The sequence below is a fragment of the Macrobrachium rosenbergii genome, chromosome 2 (assembly GCF_040412425.1).
Source record: "Macrobrachium rosenbergii isolate ZJJX-2024 chromosome 2, ASM4041242v1, whole genome shotgun sequence".
NCBI classification, from domain to species: domain Eukaryota; kingdom Metazoa; phylum Arthropoda; class Malacostraca; order Decapoda; family Palaemonidae; genus Macrobrachium; species Macrobrachium rosenbergii.
Genome location: NC_089742.1, coordinates 59,836,771 through 59,856,770, shown reverse-complemented (window position 1 = coordinate 59,856,770; position 20,000 = coordinate 59,836,771). Strand labels below are relative to the sequence as shown.

Here is a 20,000-nt window from a genome sequence, read left to right as displayed (position 1 = left end):
AGGGAGGTCGCCTGATAAGGACCGTCGACACCGCTAATGACCTTGTTTACCTCTGACCCTTTGCCTTGTTAGTACACTGACACACGCCACACACGCTGAGGATGACGGTAGTTGACGAAAGGGATAATAAGGGCCGATGATAGGGGAGAGGAGAGGATAATCATTCGGTTCAAGCTCAAGGATAGGTTGTGGGCAATGATTATCTCATTAACTGCTCTTCGATTGTAGCCCGCTGATCTCAGCGTCAACCAGGACCCTTGGGAACTTCAAATATATATATATATATATATATATATATATATATATATATATATATATGTATGCACACATGTATGCACACATACACACACACACACACACACACATATATATATATATATATATATATATATATATATATATATATATATATATATATATTGTTTTAAATTTATGCATTTTCCTCAATTCATGTGTAATTGAGATTTTGACAGATATTTGCATTTTCACGTAGATATCAACTGAAACGCTCTTAAATTTTGGAGATAACATAACGCTGAGAGAGAGAGAGAGAGAGAGAGAGAGAGAGAGAGAGAGAGAGAGAGAGAGAATGAGAATAAAGAAGGCCCTTAATGTAAGAAGGCTACCGTCACAGAGTTGATCTTAGGAAGCAGCGAACTTGTCAGTGGATGGGTCTTAGGTCATCAGTCTAAAGGCTAGTCCCATCACTCTTATCGGCGCTCTCCATCTCTCCTCTTTATCTTCCTTTTCGGCGTCTCCTCTTCCTTGAGATCTCGTCCTCCTCCTCCTCCTCCTCCTCCTACTGGTCCTCCTCCTCCTCTTCAGTCCTCTTCCTTTTCCTCTCCTTTGGCTTTTATCGCGGCCTTATTTGGTCGTTGATTTACCCCCAGCGTTGCGATGGTCGCTTCCAAATCTCTCTCTCTCTCTCTCTCTCTCTCTCTCTCTCTCTCTCTCTGTATGTGTGTGTGTGAAGACGCGAATAGTAAGTACCCAGAATTGTGTATTTTGAATTATAATTTATATATATACACACAAGCTTACGTCTACTGGAGTAATTGACTACAACTTTATCCGGATAGAGCTGCTGCTCATATAGCCGAATTGTATGGCGACATTTGAATAAGAAATATACCAGAACACACAATTGTGCACTTTTTTTAGTTTTAAAAATGTCAGTCACGTACAAGGAAAAACTAAATTCAGTCAACGCTGCGGCTTTCGAAAAGTCACTGGGTTCCATAACTCTTTGATTTCGTGGCGCAGAGAGAGAGGGCGCTTTAAACCGCTATCATCTCCTCCAATGCTTCTCGGTATTTATTTGTCTCGGAGTTATTGCCCATAACATTTTCTGCCGGACCAGAGTTTCCCACAGCAACGCCATTTACACGGGAGACCCCTTCATTCCCTGGTCCTCTCTCGCTCCAGCCACAAGAACAAACAGACGTTTTATTATCCCTTAAGTTCTGGTCTTTCCACCACCCCCCTCCCCCACCCCTTCCCCTTCCCCTTCCCTTCTTCCTCCTATTGGTTGAAGGGAAGTTTGGCCCTCGCACTCTTATCCCAAGGATCTAATCTTGGTGTCTTTTATATAACCTCCTATCTCACCCCTTGATTGAGGTGAGGTCAAGATATATGTGTTGATAAAAGATAAGTCCAAATGAAGTGCTGGTGGTCGGAGGCACTTTACTGAAGCCGTGGGCGGACAGACGGACAGAGAGGAGAGAGAGAGAGAGAGAGAGAGAGAGAGAGAGAGAGAGAGCTAGGAAGCAAATAAGTGGCATGGAAATATTTCTGCTTGTCCATTTTTATCTGGAACTTCGTACTAATTTTCATAGCAGGGCATTCCTTACAGCCGTGCTCACGACATGTACACTATCCATACATACACACACGCTTACACACATACATATATGCGTGTTCTTGTGTACAGTATGTATGCGTGAATATACTCAATGTTAGATGGTGAGTTCCGTTATTCCAGTTTTTTTTTTTTTGGTAATAACTTTTTGATAAATTAAAATATACATGAAAAACTGCTGATATTTTGAGGGAAGGGGTTGTTTTGGAAATTCTATTCTGGCATACCGCAAAACCTTCTTTCTTCTCCTCCCCGACTGTGCCCCCCTCCCCCCGCCTCCTCCACCCAATCTCTTCTTGCCCTCCTCTCTTCCCTTTCATCCAGCTAGACTGCTGCTTCCCGACTTCCGAAAGTCCGTCCAGAGTTCATTTTCTTGTATCAACTTCTGGAATCACAGATAACGAGAAAGTTATGGTCGCAAGCCTCCGGCGTGTGATTGCTGGGAGGTTTACCCTTATGGTGGAGTGCAATAAGGGTCATAAACAACCCTTATCTGACAGCTAGGATGCGCCTTCTTCCAAGGTCATTACATTGGAAGTGGAGGGGAAGGAAAGGGGGGGGGAGGTATCAAGGGAATCAACTGAGACCGCTCAACACAAAATGGAAAACAGAAAAAAAAGAGAAAAAAAAATCAAGTTGGTCATCGGTAGTGCCCTTTAAGGTTGATTCTGCCGTTAAAGCTACGTAGAACGGACACCCTTAAGGTTGTTCGTGGTAGTAATTATCTTGATGCATAGCTACTGAATTTCCGGTTAAGTATGGCAAGTCGGCCGGATCAAAGATAAATTTTAGACCTTTCGGTTCCAACAGATAAGTAATGAAGTGGTTATTGAAGCTTGGTGTTTGGAGGGGATTTGCTTTTCTCTCTCTCTCTCTCTCTCTCTCTCTCTCTCTCTCTCTCTCTCTCTCTCTCTCTTCAAGGGGGTAACTTACACTGCTTCAACGTCTCTTGTCTCTCGCTAACCTTTCTTTAGCACGATTTTTTTTATTTGCCAGTTTCTCCCCCACCCCCAGTATATTTACTTCCTTTGATCATTATAATTTGAAATATCATTAGAACACCAAGAAATTTTATAAGGATCACAATTAATTATAAAAAACAAAATATGAGTCTGTTGGGGTAAGCGGATGGTGCAGACTTTCCCCACAAATCTAGCAGAGCTGTGTTTGTGTTCCTTTTAACAGTATAAATCTTATTTGACCAACCAAATTGATGGTTTTGATGGTAGCTGTAATATTAGTACTTCAACCTGTATCTGAACTAAGATGGTTAATAAGTAGATAGTCTCTCTCTCTCTCTCTCTCTCTCTCTCTCTGTTGACTGGAGCACACATTCCCAAACCGAATGCAGGAAACAGCTGTAAGATGGAGTATTTCAGATATCGTGACAAGATCGGGGGAGGGCTGGAGGTGATTAATTCTTGGAAAGAATGGCTACAGTTAAGACCTTATGCGGCGGAGCTTTAAAATCATTCATATGAAATAAACCAGCCGTTTACCATAATTTCCCTTCTGCCCCTGTCCCTCCTTATTCCTGCCCCTGTCCCTCCTTATTCCTGCCCCTGTCCCTCCTTATTCAGCAAACCCTACCCCACCCCCTCATAAAAGAAAGAAAAAACTTTTCATTGCCAGTCCCCCACCCCTCTCATTCCTCTTCCTCATATTCTCTTGTCCCTTTCTCTCTCTCTCTCTCTCTCTCTCTCTCTCTCTCTCTCTCTCTCTCTCTCTCCCCTCTTCATTTCCAATAGCAGTCACTGTGCATCGGTTGAGATGTCCCCTTGATTGACAGGAGTAGGGAACGAGGATCCACCACGCCCTGCGGATTGTATCCTGTGTATGGTAGAATGGCACCATCATTTTGGTCTCTGTGAATCACACCATCTCCCGCCCCGACCCTTGACCCTGGACGCCCTTATCCTGTGCTATGAACAAAAATGTTTTTTGTCGAGGGAGTTTAAGTAGATACGGATTTAATGATTAGAAGGGTTAACTTTTTTACTTTAATTTTTATTTAGTGAAATGCTTTGTCGGAGCTCGCCAATGATAGGACCTGTATGGTATGTCCGCTCTTTCAATGATACGCGGAGATTGTCTTTCTTCTTACTCAAATCATTTCGACATAGCTTTAATCCACGCTCACAGTCTTCGAATTCCAAGAAACCTTGCATCAAAGGCTCATGAAGACTTCTTGTAAACCCCCAACGCCATCTTCCTGCCTTATGAAGGTTCTAATGCAGAAATGCCATTAGCATCTAGTTATTAGTGTTGTATGTGAACTGGTTATTGGTGATGTGTATATTTTATATTGATGTATAACTACTACTTCGTGTGTTATATACAGAAAATGATGATGGTAAGCCAAGTCTGTGACGATCTTATAAGAGCATTTATTGGCTACCTCAGATTGTAACGATGAAAAATTATCCAATATATTGAAAGCAAATATGATGCAAAATTAGGATGGCCGCAAAAATTTTTATATATGCTGTATTTCACGGGGAAATTTGTTAGATATTTATATGAAAAAAATTACATATACGAGAGCTTGTATTTTCCTTTCTATTGAACGCTTCTTTTATTATTATTATTATTATTATTATTATTATTATTATTATTATTATTATTATTATTATTATTATTATTATTATTATTGCCGCTTCACGTACACTGTTTTTTTCAATTTTTCTCGGACTGTTAAATATTTGTACAGCTTTCAAACCTTACTCTTTCTCCAATCTCTCTCTGATGGTTTTTTTTTTTTTTTTTTTTTATTAATCTCTTCATTCATGGTCTTGATTTTTGTTCAAGGGATTATTCGCTTTTATATTCCCATTTAATGTTTCATTTTGATTTAATTTTTCGCCTAACCTTCCCCTCACTTCTATGATATTCCGAACTTCCCCTCGTTCTTTACCTGAGTCCTCTCTCTCTCTCTCTCTCTCTCTCTCTCTCTCTCTCTCTCTCTCTCTCTCTCCCTTCCTCGAAAGACCCCAAAGATTATGACGGTGGTGGAGATTCGTCCTTTTCCTCTTATTTATTTTCTTCTCATCCTCGTGTTTTAAAGGGTTGGTCTCCGTAAGGGGGTAATTCATCCCAGGAAATTTATATAACTTCTCTCTCTCTCTCTCTCTCTCTCTCTCTCTCTCTCTCTCTCTCTTTTTTTTTTTTTTTTTTTTTTTTACTTTCCGTGCTGAGAAACGAAAGGGGTAAGGGCGAGAGATAGCAACTTTGGGGTCTCATTCTGCGACCCCGGTATGACACAGATTACACATTATTAGAAGAAGCTATCTCTTTTTCTCGTGGGAGCTATTTCTGTTTTCATTTTATTTATTTTGTCTTTCTCATGTGGTCCTTACTTGGTGATTGTTCGTGCTAGTATGGAATTTCTCATTGTTTATTGTTGCATTTGGTTATTCTTCCGTGCCCAGTATATACATTTTTTTTTTTAGTAAATTGCGTTTACCGTGCCGATAATTCTCTCTCTCTCTCTCTCTCTCTCTCTCTCTCTCTCTCTCTCTCTCTCTCTCTCTCTCTCTCTCTCTCTCTCTGATAGATCATTTCACTTTTTTTACCACAAAGGTTGCTTTTGGTTTGGTTGACACCGTCAGGTTCTATCGTTAATGTTTTTGTTTCATTCAGTGACAGTGTCTCTTTCTCACTCTCTACAAATTATGAACGAAGTGGAGTGAAATATCTGATAAATAAACTTGATATAATGATTTAGGCTCCCTCCACCTTTCATTTTCTTTCCCGTCTTCCTTCTGAAATAGCGGAGGAAGAGGAGGAGGAGGAGGAGGAGGAGGAGGAGGAGGAGGAGGAGGAGGGCCGATTTTATGGATTGTGATGATGAGTTAATTCGATGTAAATGCTAGACGAATTGGGATGGCGACCTCTGTGTAAACATGAACTGGTCTTAAGCCAAATAGCCTCGTCAGGCAAGGGTCGTCATAAGCGGTTGTGCTGAACGCTTTTAACGGGTTCCCTCCTCCTCCTCCTCCTCCTCCTCCCCCCCCTCCTCCTCCTCCTCCTCCTCCTCCTCCTCCTCTTCTTCATTATCGCAGAAAAATGGAGACCTGGAGATTATTGTATATCTATGAATATTTTCGTTTAAATTCTATTCCTCCTTCTCCTCCTCTTCTTCTTCTTCATTATCGCAGAAGAATGGAGACCTGGAGATTATTGTATATTTATGAATATTTTCGTTTAAATTCTCCTCCTCCTCCTCCTCCTCCTCCTTCTTCTTCTTCTTCTTGATCATAACGCAGAAAAAAGGAGACCTGGAGATTTTATTGTATATTTATGAATGTTTTCGTTTAAATTGTCTCCTGAACGTATATACTCTTGCTTACTACAGGCATTCGTAATGTTTGTAGGCGTGGTTATAATTATGTGGATTCGTGCATTATTACACATGCAAAATACATGAGCGTATATGTAATTATGTATTTTCTCACATAGGAACTTATCGCTGTTCCAACCTGGCTCCGATTGTGTAACCAGCTAGTTAAGCCATTACATACAAGTGTTAACATCACCACGGTATTGACATTTGTTGTTAGCTGATAACTGACGCTGATATATATAAACATATGCATATATGTGTGTATTATATATATATATATATATATATATATATATATATATATATATGTATATAATATATATATTGCTTCTATGAAGGTTGTTAGACTGAAAGAGAAAAACTAAAAAATTAAGTAGAATTTTAATACAATTCCATTAAAACCTATAGCATCCAAAATCTTCCTTCTGAGTTGTGGCTGCACATCCCCCTCTCTTCCCTTCCCTTCCCCCCCCCATTCCCCCTCCCAACACCCCCCTCTCCGGCATCATAACGGACTAAATCCCGGAGCATATTCCCTGAAAATGTAATCCGCGAGAGAGGCATCGGCAGCCTTCCTCGACCTTATGATAATCTGATATGTATTTTCATTCGGCCAAAGTATAATATTTATGATTGATGGCCCATAATGCTCGATGAGAACGATACAACAGGATCAAGTGAGCGCCATGCCGTCAGGGGGAAGGGGAGCCGGAGGGGTTACGTCCCCCACCCCCCTTCGCTAGTGGTGGATGGGCCATGCGAGGATAGTTGTTTTCACCGGAAGATTTCTTTGCCAAATATGTTGTTCTCTCTCTCTCTCTCTCTCTCTCTCTCTCTCTCTCTCTCTCTCTCTCTCTCTCTCTCGTATTTTCTTCGTCTTTATTAGTGTATTTTTACCCCATCGTAATTTCTAATGTTTTACTCTCTCTCTCTCTCTCTCTCTCTCTCTCTCCAACCTCAGTCTCTTCTCCCTTTTCATGTCTTGAGCTTCTCCCATATGGAAATCAGAAATCCTCTTCCCAGATCGAATCTTTGAAGTATTTTTTTTCCTCCTCTCTGCCTTTTCTTCTTTCATACGCAAAAGAATCCCTTACTTTTATCGGGATTACGGTGAGATTGCTACGCTATGGCGGCTACCTCTCTCTCTCTCTCTCTCTCTCTCTCTCTCTCTCTCTCTCTCTCTCTCTCTCTCGTTACCGTTATTGATTAGTGGTGAGTTATGCTTTAGAAGAAGGACGATAGGTAGATGATAACTAAGCTCATAAAAAGAGATAAGGGGAAAAAATTGAAAAGAAAATAGTCTCTTTTTGAAGTTGTGCAAGTAATCTCCTGTTTTTCTCTCTCTAATTGTTTATTAGTTAGTGTTTTTATTTATTTTTCTTAATATATTTGAGTATTTCTGGTGTGAATGTGTTTATGTCTTGCCTGTGATTCTGTTGCAATATCCGTGTGAGGAAATTTTATTTAGTCCTACGAGTTTCCTTTGTTTATTCTCTATTTTAGCGATTAACATTTCTCTAATTTTAGTTAGTTTTCCGGTTTTTAGCAAAGGTTAAATTTTGGTCAAAAAATTTTTTTTAAGATTTATAAGTTTTGTCTTATGCAAAACGCTTTCGAAGTCTTTTTAAAGTGAGAATGATTTTATCATGTCTCATTAACATGCATGGTGTTTTTTGACAATATTTTTTGTCGACGAAGAGTATAATGACATTATCTTTCGCCCAAAAGGTAGTGAAGGGAGCTCCGCTGAGAAAAATAGAGGGATGTTCCATGTGCATTTAGGTAAATGATTAACTCAGTATACAGAAATGTTTTAGTTTCTGAGGAAAGGGGGAGACGTCAGGGTCAGAGTGAAGATGATTCTCTCTCTCTCTCTCTCTCTCTCTCTCTCTCTCTCTCTCTCTCTCTGACGCCCACGAGTGAACATATGAAAATTAAGATGCATACTTGTATAATTTTCGACCGCTGTGTCCGCGTATATTCGCTCGTTCGAACATTTTCCCCGTTTAGGTTGGAACAGATTTACTGTATCATATGTACGACCGTTAGTGCAAGTTATTTGCGCACTTAGTGTGATTACTTTGGTGTGTGTACGCATTCATCTATACGATGATATATTAATTTCACGGTAGACTTCTGTCTTTCGCGATTAAGATGGAAGTATGTTGCGGGCAAACATTAATCTGGTTATGAAGAAAAACGAGTTGACCTCGTCGTCCGAATATCAACAGATAAGCAAGTGGGTTTGTTGTTTGTTATATAAGAATGCTTAAGAGGGGAGAGAGAGAGAGAGAGAGAGAGAGAGAGAGAGAATTCATCATTCTTTGCGGATTTCTTGTCATGCATTGTTTTGCACATGCAGTAAAATTTCAGAATCCATTCAGCGTTTATTTTTTTTTAAGTCACAACTTAGAATTGTGCTGGTCACGCCTTTCTTTCATCCTCAGGGCATTAAATAATTTTAATTGGGCTTATTTATTTTTACTTTTTACCATGTCAGAAAGCTTTGTCGTTATGAAGTAAAATTCCTTCCGCGGTTATTGCTTTGTCATTGGACTTTTGGGTATGCATCGTTTGTTCATTTCATTTCACCCTAGCGGATACCGTCTTTCAGTGATTCATCCGAATACAGAATATAACATTGACCTTTTTCAGGTCCTTTCATATCAGTCCACTCTGTTCTTCCTTTCTGAGACATATGTTTTTGATGCATGCAGTATACGTCGTCTCTTCTCTCTTTTGCCGGCAACCTTTTCAGTTGATCCTCCTTTGTGTGTGTGTGTGTGTGTGTGTACGTCCGTCTGTCTGTGAGGAGTTAGATAATGGATTTATGTATGGGGCCATTGGTCCCGGGGTTGGGGGGAGGTTTATCGGGAGGGGGGTTGGATGTGGATCGAAGAGAAACGGCGTTAGATGGGCTGAAGAATGGGGGTCGGGAGGGCGGTGCAGGAGGAGTTCGACGGCGAGGGCAGAATTTGTCGGTTTTCAGGGTCTCCCGATTTGTGTGTGGGTGATCTCCTTCGGGGGAGGGGGAGGGGAGGGGGTGACCCAAAGGGAGATTAGCGGTATTCAATATGTAAACATGTTGCTCAGATCGGATTTTGGAAGTTCTGTTGGGACGAGGCTCTGAGAGAGTAAGGAGAAAGATGAAAAAAGGGTGGGGGGTAGGGGTTGGCGGAGGAGGAAAGGCTCTTGTCGGGGTTGAGGTTTCCGGAGGGTTTTAAGATGAATGGAGGCAAGAAGTTTGTTATCTCTTGCTTTTGTTTATTTATTTATTTATTTATTTATTTATTTATTTATTTATTTATTTATTTATGTATTTATTTATTTATTTATTCTGATACTGGTATTATTATGGCTATTGCTCCTGGGGGGTTTTCGAACAGTCTTCAAGGCAGTGAGGAATATATACACATGCAATACCCTTGGCTAAAAGCAGTGAAACCCCCGACAAAGATCATAATTTGTATTTGTTTTTGCATTTGTTCTTCTCTTGGATGCTAACAATGAAAGTAATATATTCACCAGAGAACTGAGTATATGGCATTGATGCATTGATGAATAACTGACTGCTTGACGTACTTTTATCTTCAGATTCCGAGTCTTTTATCCTTAATCGTGACAACTTGGCAGTATTTCCTCCTTCTCCTCTCTTTCCTTCCCTTCTCTGCCCATACCGACCATTAGAGCGATTTGGCTCCGGTCCTCATCTTTCAAGTCGCGTACGAACCAAATTTCCTCTGTATTGTGGAAGGCGCCTCTGCTGCCCACAACCTGTTATTAGGAATACGCGCTCGGAACTACAACTGGCTCCGACTCTACTTTGCTGTATTGGTGTTATCGCCGGCTTCTTTTGTCATTATTTGTGGCTTCTTAATTTTGCGTACTTTTTACCTTGTGTATAACGTGTATACACTTACACTGTATCAGTTTTTACACTGGAAGTAAGTTCTTTTTGCTTGGTTTGAATGTAGTCTTTTGTGCAGTATCTGTTGTACAGTATTTTCTTGATATATATCACGCATCAATGAATCCTGACGATGTTGAAGAATGGCACATGAACCTATTATGTAAATACAAGTGTGTCTTCAATAGTATTATTGCTTATATTGTGCAGTATACGTTCATGCAAATGCAGACCTCGAAATCTCAAAAGCGTCACTGATATTCGTCGTCCACCTCTGTCAGACCTTATAGTTAGGAATTTCCCCTTTTACTTCGTGCATCTTATTATTACTGGTATATTTAAGGATTATCGTCCCGTTTCCCTAAGTCATGTTCAGGGGCAGAAGAATAAGAGAGAGATTTCTTAATGATTATGGTAATATCTACGCTTCTGCTGTTAGTTCAGAGAAACGCAAAGTCCAAGGAGAGGATTGTATTTTAAATTACGTTATGAGTGAAACTGTTATACTGGTATTCAAGGACGATGCAGAGAGGAACTGTTATTATTTTTTTTGTAGTGTTTTTAATCGTTAATGAACGGGAGTTCATTTGAAACGGGCTGTGAAATGGTTTCATAGAAAATAACAAAACTGAATATAATTAGGAACTAAACATCAATTCAGTTATGAAGTATGAAGACGGTGACAAGAAGATACCTTACTACGTATGTACGGTCATAACGTATGCATGTGCATACGCCAATGCATTTGTGCGTGCCTATACAATCATCCCGCGCACGTAATCTTGCGATGCACGGTCGATCATGGAATGAATAGATATTTCATCTAGCACTTCACAATTCCTCGAAATTCTTTGACGATTAATGAAACCTTCACGCGCTGTTTGTAAATGAATCCGTCATTTCTCAACTACTTAAAGTCTTCGGATTACCAGGTGATAAAAATGACGGTGGCGTCAATCGGCTTCCTTACTTAATTGGTCTGAAGGTTTCTAAGGAGACTTGCGCACTGTTTTCTAAACGAGAAAGGGAATTCTTCCTTCAGTCATTGTGTCCACAGCGCGTTTAGAGTAGCCGCCTAGTCAGTTTCCGAATGATTTTTGTATTCATTTCTCGTTTGTTTGTTTGTTAATTTTGTTTATCGTTCTTTCCAGTACTTCCAGTTTGACAGTAATTATGTATTTCATTGATATACTTACAAGTGACATTTTTTTTCCAAGCCTTATTCGTCCATCAACGAAGCCACTCTTAAAAACTAAAAAAAAAAAATTTAAATTTAAATTAAGAGTATTTAACCCACTACTGTCATTCTGTAGGGTAGAAACGCTGGCCCGTGAGATTTAATTCTCGGAACGCCTTAAGACCGCACATGTCGACACGCCTCTGCTCATGTTGGAATGTCACCTGGCATTCACACACACACACACACACACACACACACACATGCACACACGTTAACAACTACATTCATTTTAAACACCTGATTTCACAGATTCATTTGCGCAGATGTGTGGGGATTTTTTGATGTTTTAATGTTTAGAACCGCTAGAGGAGATTACATAAGTGAGGAGGTAATGTATTTTTAAGGGTGATGCATGTTCTGTACGGCGTGATTGTACTGCATTAAAAAGGCTTTTAGTTAGCTATCCCTTGATGTTCGTCGTGATGAGTATTCAGCTTTATCTCCGGCAGTAAACTGCTTTGGTTCAGTAAACACATTTATGGGAGTAACTGTATAAGTAATCTAAGTTCCTCATTGGGAGGGTCGCTATCGTACTCGGCTAGCACTCTGCTGGGCCCGAGTTCGATTCTCCGGCCGGCCAGTGAAGAATTAGAGGAATTTATTTCTGGTGATAGAAATTAATTTCTCAGCATAATGTGGTTCGGATTCCACAATAAGCTGTAGGTCCCGTTGCTAGGTAACCAATTGGTTCTTAGCCACGTAAAATAAGTCTAATCCTTCGGGCCAGCCCTAGGAGAGCTGTTAATCAGCTCAGTGGTCTTGTTAAACTAAGGTATACTTAACCTTAACTGTAAATTCTGGTTGAGTGAATACCCGTAGAAAAGAAATTTAAGTAAGTTCTACATTTATGACCTAATTGGTTGAAAAATGTGCACGAAGAACGCAGAAAATAAAGCCGTGCTTATACCCATCACGGTAGGATAATGATAAAAACTCAAGCAGTCAACTGTGTAGGGGAAACAACTCACGAGGAAAAAATAAAAATAAAAAAAGGAAAATATCTTTATTCCGCTCAACTTCCGGACGTCGGAGGAAAGACCTCGTCTCCTACCCCTTCCCCCCATCCATTCCCCTCCTACTCACACCTACCCCTCTTACCCTTTTAGGGAGGGGTTTGTGGCGGGGGGGAGAGGGGAGAGGAAGACCCTCTTCCCCTTACCACGTTCCCACCCAACCCTTCTTTTATATCTTCCGTCAGCAAGATATATGCAACCTGAACAGCTCCGACCACGGGCCAAGGATAGATCTTGGGAAATCGTCAAATTTACCATAAATCAACGCTCGACGCTATCTGAATTTGTTCGTGATTGACGCTGAGTTATGGGACTAATTCGAAAATTGTGTGCTAGAGTAGAGAGGGCCTTCGTGGTAGGCGGGGGAATGGGTTGGGGGAGGGGGAGAGAGGTTAAAGGTGGGGGGGGGGGAGAAGAAGGAAAAAAATGGAAAATAGCTGACATGGCCGTCTTGACCGCACTTCCATAATAGGAAGAAAATTTTTGCTAGTGAGGATATAGCAGTTTTTGTATGGTTTGGTAATTTATATTTTTCCTTTCGCTTTTTTTTCTTATCTTTCCTTTATATTAGTAAAGGTGTTTATTTTTATTCTTGCTATGAAAATTTTAATTAAGATACTGTATGAATAATAATGCAGCCCCCGCCCCCGTCGCCCTCTTTTTTGTCTTTTCCGGTGGAAGGGAAGTAATTGAAGGGATAATTTGCCTATGTAGATTCTCCTACATTCTAGCAATTATGGCATTAATGCAGCTGAGATTACATACAATTACCCATCGGAAATCATTCGGCGACTGCCCCCAGTCTTACAGACCGTGCTTGTTGTTGCATTTCCCCTCCAGTATTTTTAACGTCGTTCTGAATATTGCAGCGGATGAAATTTATGATTTTCTTGTCAAGTTGTATAGTTTAAAACAATTATCTCTTAATATTCGCGCGAGTGAATCAAAGACGCAAGACAGGAAAACATCAAACTCTCCTAAATGCAGTAATTTGATCGCATGCAGTAGAACGTGAGAATAATTCGATTGGTAACTAGGAGAGGGGACACGTATAAAAGAATAGATGAGAGAATAATAACGGCCTGTTTCCCCTCTTTTCCTCTTGACAGGTCACATGGGGTTAAGGAGATGGGAGGGTGGAAGGGGATTTCGGGGGCCGGGGTGGTAGGGCGCGTCCTTCTTGAGGGGAAAATTGTTTTGGATGAGAAAATTGCAGCCGAGAAAATGTCTAAAAGTGAAAGAACTTACGCCCTTGATCTAAGTCAATTGAGAACAAATGTTTGGGATGGAGATGATGGAGGCTGAATAGGAAGGAAGAGAAGAGGAGGAGGAGGAGGAGGTTGAGCGCTTGTGCTAGAGAAGGAACAGTGAAGGAAGAAGGAAGGATAATCTTAGTTTGTGTAGGAAATAAATTTGAGGGATGATCTGGTAACATAAAAGAAAGACTCCAAGTTAAGAATCGGTGAATATTTGGAGCGCAGAGCAGACAAAGTGGCGATGACGGACGGAATGTGAAAATAATAATGTAAAGAGACGGCTGTTCATCTAAACATGTAGCCCCCATTCTCTCTCTCTCTCTCTCTCTCTCTCTCTCTCTCTGCTCGTCCCTTGCTGATGTTGAGGGAGATAAAGCAACAGAGGGACAATGATCGACAGTAGAGCTATTATCTACGATAGACTTGAGAAAGGCCCAGACTCTCTCTCTCTCTCTCTCTCTCTCTCTCTCTCTCTCTCTCTCTCTCTCCATTATCCTGCTAAGGACCCCACATTAACCATCATCTGCAGACCAGTTCCCATCGTTTCTGAACAGCCAATCATGGATCGTCGTGGACGGCAAAACACGACACGTCCAGCGAACTGACAAATGACCTCCAATGATAAATAACCTGGAGTGGACAGAGGAAATGAATATGACAGGAACGATTGACAGGCAGGACAAGCCCACCGATGGATTGAAGGTCAACTTGATGGCCAATCAAGGATTGGGGCCCCCTTGAATAATAACATAATTGTATGCTGGACTCCTTTTAAGAGAATCTCGCCGCAGTAACAACTCGGATTGTTGGAGGAGTGGTTGTTGTCGTTGTTGCTGCTGCAGCTGCTGTTGTTGAGTTGTCGTTGCTGTTGTTGCTGCTGCAGCTGTTGTTGTTGTGTTGTCGGTGTTTTTGGTTGTGGTGCTGTTGTTGTCTTTGAGTATTTTTGTCACTTCTCTCTTCGTTACAGATTTGTTGTTTTGTCCCATCTTACTACAAATCTCCTTTTTATTGAACACTATTTCTGTATAATTTCTCCTCTACTTTAACCGTATTTTTGTCAATTCTCTCTTCGTTATAAATGATTTCTCGTCCCCCTTTTATCAGCGTTGTTGTTCTTCGCCATACGTTCCCTTCTTACTACAAATCTCATTTTTATTTAGCATCTTATTCCTATGAATAATTTCCCATCTCATTCTTTAACCAATCGCAATATTTACTGCCTCGCGACGCCACTGTATGCGACGGTGTTTCACGAAGTAATTCCTCGTCTTTCCTAATTCCCCGTATTTCCCAATCGTTCTTCCCTTTCTTTCTTATTCTTGTGCGCCGAGGCTGAGTGTGTGTGTGTGTGTGTGTGTGTGTGTGCGCGCGCGTTCACCCATGCGGGTTATGAGCTACTGGAGGGGCGTGGGTGGACTTCGCTCGGAACAAAATAGGTCTTTTAGCTGGGTAAATACTTTAAGAGTTAATAAAACCGCGTACAGACAAAGAAGGTGTATCCGCGAATTCTGGTTCCATGGGTGTACGAAGGCGTGAGAGAGAGAGAGAGAGAGAGAGAGAGAGAGAGAGAGAGAGAGAGAGAGAGAGAGAGAGAGAGAGAGAGAATTGGAGCAGTTATAAACAACGGGTACATATAACCTCCAAAGTTTTGAAGCCACCGAATGTTACTTTTGATTGGTAAATTAACCCATCATTTTGATAAAGAAACAGAAGCAAAACAGTAAGAAAGAAAGAGAAGGGTAGAGTAAAAGGAAGAATTAAGCAAAAGCCTTTCAGATTTATTATTCGAATACTCTTTTAAGCAGTCAGAAAAAATATACTATTAATATAAGTAGTTTTTGAACAGTAAAAAATATACTTACTAATATAAGTAGCCTTTTCACGTTAACACTTTTCCATGATGAAAGAGAGGGGGAGAAAAAGTGGGGGAGGGGGTAAGTGTTCCGCCCCCCATCACTTTACACCAATACATTTGAAGGCCTACTCAACTCTCAGTTTTAGTATTAATATTATTTCGTGTTCCGCCTGTTCATTGTTGCCTTTCCTGTTCCCCCATTCAAGCCACAATAAAAAGCGAGTGAGAGAGAGAAAGAACTACCATACATTTATTGATCGCTTTCTATTCTTTCAGCGTCACTGAGGCCTGCAGCCTCGGTGCTCAAATGGCAATGGGACAATTGTCATCGAATCTGTGTGTGTGTGTGCATGCGTGTGTGTGTGTGTGTCGCTCGCGTGCATGTACGTAATATGTGGGCGTAATTTTAATTTTGTGATCAAATACCCTCCTTTGTTAGGGGCATAATTATTTCTTGTGTTGTATTTTTTAAGTTGATAATGAAATATCATTTATAAGCCGTTAACTAAAACGCGGTTATTTATGTTAAATTTCAGATTAGGATGTATTTTTCCTTTTTGTTGTTGCATCGTCTTGCAATGAGTATAATAAAACAATTACAAATATATCTTATTTATATACAGCTGTTTTTATTTTTTTTTTAATTTCAGATTAGAATTAATTTTTTAATAAAACACTTACAAATATATCTTATTTAATACAACTATTTTCATTTTTTTAAATTTAAGATTAAAATTTATATTTTTCGTATATTTCATCGTCTCGTAGCGAGCGTAATAAATGCTTAACATATCTAAACTTTATTTTTTTCTTATGTCATCGTCTTGTAGCGAGTGAAATAAATGATTAACATATCTTTTTTTTTTTCTCTCCATTTCAGACGATCCTCAATTCCATGCACAAGTACCAGCCGAGATTCCACTTAGTCCGAGCAAACGACATCCTGAAATTGCCGTATTCCACCTTCAGGACTTACGTCTTCAAAGAGACTGAATTCATCGCCGTCACCGCTTATCAGAACGAAAAAGTAAGTTTCTCTCTCTCTCTCTCTCTCTCTCTCTCTCTCTCTCTCTCTCTCTCTCTATATATATATATATATATATATATATATATATATATATATATATATATATATATATATATATATATATATATATATATATATATATATATATATATATATATATATATATATATATATATATATATATATGTAAGTGTAACAGCCACAATACCCTCTTAACTCCTGAATTCTTCTGCTTTTTGGATACTCTTGTTTCTACAAAGCCCTAAGATCCGAGTGCAAGAAATTATGATGTCCTGTAGCGGAAACGAACCCGGTCCCTAATCAGAACCAGGTCCCATTGTAGATTCTACACACACACACACACACATATATGTATGTATGTATATATATATATATATATATATATATATATATATATATATATATATATATATATATATATATATATATAAATGGCCTTAATAACCTAGGATTATCTCTCTCTCTCTCTCTCTCTCTCTCTCTCTCTCTCTCTCTCTCTCTCTCTCTCTCTCTCTCCTCCTCAACCGTCCACACACGCCCTCCTTTTTTAGTCCTCTCATCCATCTACGTGCGTAACCGCAATTTCATATTAATGGCATTTTTCCAACCAAAGAGTTGTGACAAAACCTAAGGGCGTTACGGCGCGGTAATACTGCTGATGCCAATCATCTCGTAACTCTGCGGCGACGCTCTGTGAAACTTTTGACATTTGCTCGAAATGATCACTGGATTTGCTCTCTCTCTCTCTCTCTCTCTCTCTCTCTCTCTCTCTCTCTCTCTCTCTCTCTCTCTCTCCTCGATGATTTAGATGGCCTTTATTATGTGTTTTCAATCTCCTCTTTCTTTGTTTTTTGCTTTGCAGCGTTTTAATCTTTATAATAAATATCTCCACTGCTTCGTTCATTGCATTGTTTCATAGTGCAACTGTGAGGCTTTCCTCCTGCTACGCCTTTCAAACCTTTAACTCTCAATTTCCTTTTCAGCGCTGAATGACCTCAATGGTCCCAGTGCTTGGCCTTTAGGCCTAAATCCTATATTCTTTTCAATTCTCATTTCATTGTGTCAGTTCTTTTAATAATTATATGTTTTAGTACCTGTAGAGAAAAGAATATTTTATTTTCCAGCCAGATTCATTTTCCAATATTCGTACGAATCATTCCAATCGACGAAGGGAACCTCACTCACAAACAAGTGAAGGAATAAAAATGCTGTTGGTTTTGATAGGGAGATTGTGGATTGGGTGTTAAGATGGGAGGGGGAGGGTGGCCAGACGGGGAGGGGTGACGATTAGGACCCCTCCGCGAGATCAGTCGGGTGTTGACACATGTCAACTACTGGAGTTGGTGGGAAGGAGGTAGCGGAGGGGGAGGGGATAGTGGGAGGTAGGGTCTCGACCTCTAATGTTATGATTCAATTACAGTCTCCCGACCCCAACATTTTATACCCATTTCATCATCTTTATTCTCACTGAATTTTAAGTTATAACACCACGGGGGTTGATGGGGAAGGACGGGGTGGCCGAAGATTAGCGAGACGTTGTGGGATGGAGACAGGGAAGGGAAGGGAACTGTAGATAGATATAGGGGCTGGTGGCGAATTACGTTTAAAATCTAACCCCTCCCCCCACCCCTTTCCTAGATCCTTAAACTCCCATTTAGGATATGTTATTCTAAAACTTAATTTTGATGGACTTTCAGACAGTGGCTACTAGTTTGAGATAAAGTTTTAATGCTGCTACAGGGATGCTCTCTCTCTCTCTCTCTCTCTCTCTCTCTCTCTCTCTCTCTCTCTCTCTCTCTCTCTCTCTCTCTCTCTCTCCCATTCGTGATCGAAGGTTAGGGAGGGCTGTTTGAATGGGTGGGTGTACTCTCTCTCTCTCTCTCTCTCTCTCGTTAGGAAGGGCTGTTTGAATGGGTGGGTGCTCTCTCTCTCTCTCTCTCTCTCTCTCTCTCTCTCTCTCTCTCTCTCTCTCTCTCTCTCTCTCGTATTCGTGAGCGAAGGGTAGGAAGGGCTGTTTGAATGGATGGGTGTTTTCCCGTCAGAAAAAGCAATTATATTAAAAAAAAATCCCCCCCCCTCTGAGTGTAATTTGTCGAAAAAGGAATGCAAGACAGAAGCAGATCGAGAAAGGAAGAATGGATATAAAATGAGAATAGTTTTGTTTATATTAATTTTTTAATAGAATCTTTAAAAGAATAAACTGATAATGGTTTAGATAAAAGCAGGAGTAGTAAATTCTAGGTTGTGATAAGTATTATATAAGATACTGGATCTATCCAGTGTGACTGTCTTTATGCATCAATCGGGGTATACTAATAAAAAAATTGGGAAATTGGATTAATTTAACAATATACATTTAATGTGCATAAGAAATGCATGGAAACAATTTAATTGCTCGAGTGACTTGAGGAGACAAAAAAATCATATGAAACGAAAGGGTATGGAGCTAAGAAGAGTCAGCTTTATGATTCAGGATTGAACTGAAATCGTGTTTGATAATATATAATATACAGAAGTATATTCGTTTCTTGAACAGAAATCCTATAGCGTAAATAGCAATTAAATCACAGCGGAAACAAGATGACTCCTGAGGGCAATGGCTCCTGGTTATATTAAAGAAAAGTTTACAATTAAAACTTCTTAGAACGCCTAAACATTGACACACACATCCGTGAAATTACGACAATGGTTAAATCTCACATTTAAGACATTATGTAAGATTCACATCCGGTACGTAGTCAAGCATTGCCCTTTGATGTACGTCACGCTCGGAATAAAACACACACACACACACACACACACACACACACACACACTCACTCACTCACTCACTCACGGGATGGCGTTTTTTCCTCCAGTCTTCTTTCCTTGTTTGAATGAGGAAATCACAACAAAAACTTAATCGGCAAAAACGTAAATAGATGCCTCTCGTGAATTGGGGTCGAGGGATTTTTAAGTACGGTCGGGGGCGAATAGGTTAGACCGGGACGGAAGGGACAGGATGGAATGGATGTCGTTTTTGCACGATCTATCCGACATGGTGTATTTACAGAGCGTATACAATTCCCTCCAGCCTTATCCCCTCGCCACCACCCTTCGCAATTCCCGAATTGGAGCTTGCGGTTTCCTCTTGTGTGTCAGGTTCGTGTTGTTTGTTATCTGGGAATTTCCATTCGGTTCGTGCTTTTTACTGTTTAATTTCTTTTCATGAATATTACCTTTGGTTTGTGATCTTTCTTACGGGAATTACGTATTTAGGAATTGCGCCTTGGTTTGTACCCGTTTTTGCGGGAATTTCAGTAATGAGAATTGCGTATTGACATGTACGTTGGTCCATACTATGGTGATGTACGGGGAGGGGGCGGGGAATTGCGCTCTCCATATGACCAATTTCCTGTATATGTGCCTCAGAAAAAAAAACTACTTCTGTTTTTCAAAATTATGCCTTGTCCACCCAAACTTCAGTTATTGATAACTGATG

The 20,000-nt window shown here is 40.2% G+C and overlaps 1 protein-coding gene across 7 annotated transcripts in view; it reads left to right on the top strand.

The window, feature by feature from the left end:
- LOC136847557 (optomotor-blind protein-like) overlaps window positions 1-20,000 on the top strand; it is a 379,535-nt gene that overhangs the window by 336,550 nt on the left and 22,985 nt on the right. For all 7 annotated transcript variants that reach the window (XM_067119317.1, XM_067119312.1, XM_067119303.1 and 4 more), the window contains one exon: window positions 16,352-16,498. In XM_067119317.1, coding sequence (XP_066975418.1) covers window positions 16,352-16,498 — 147 coding nt within the window. The remainder of the gene's footprint in view (window positions 1-16,351; window positions 16,499-20,000) is intronic.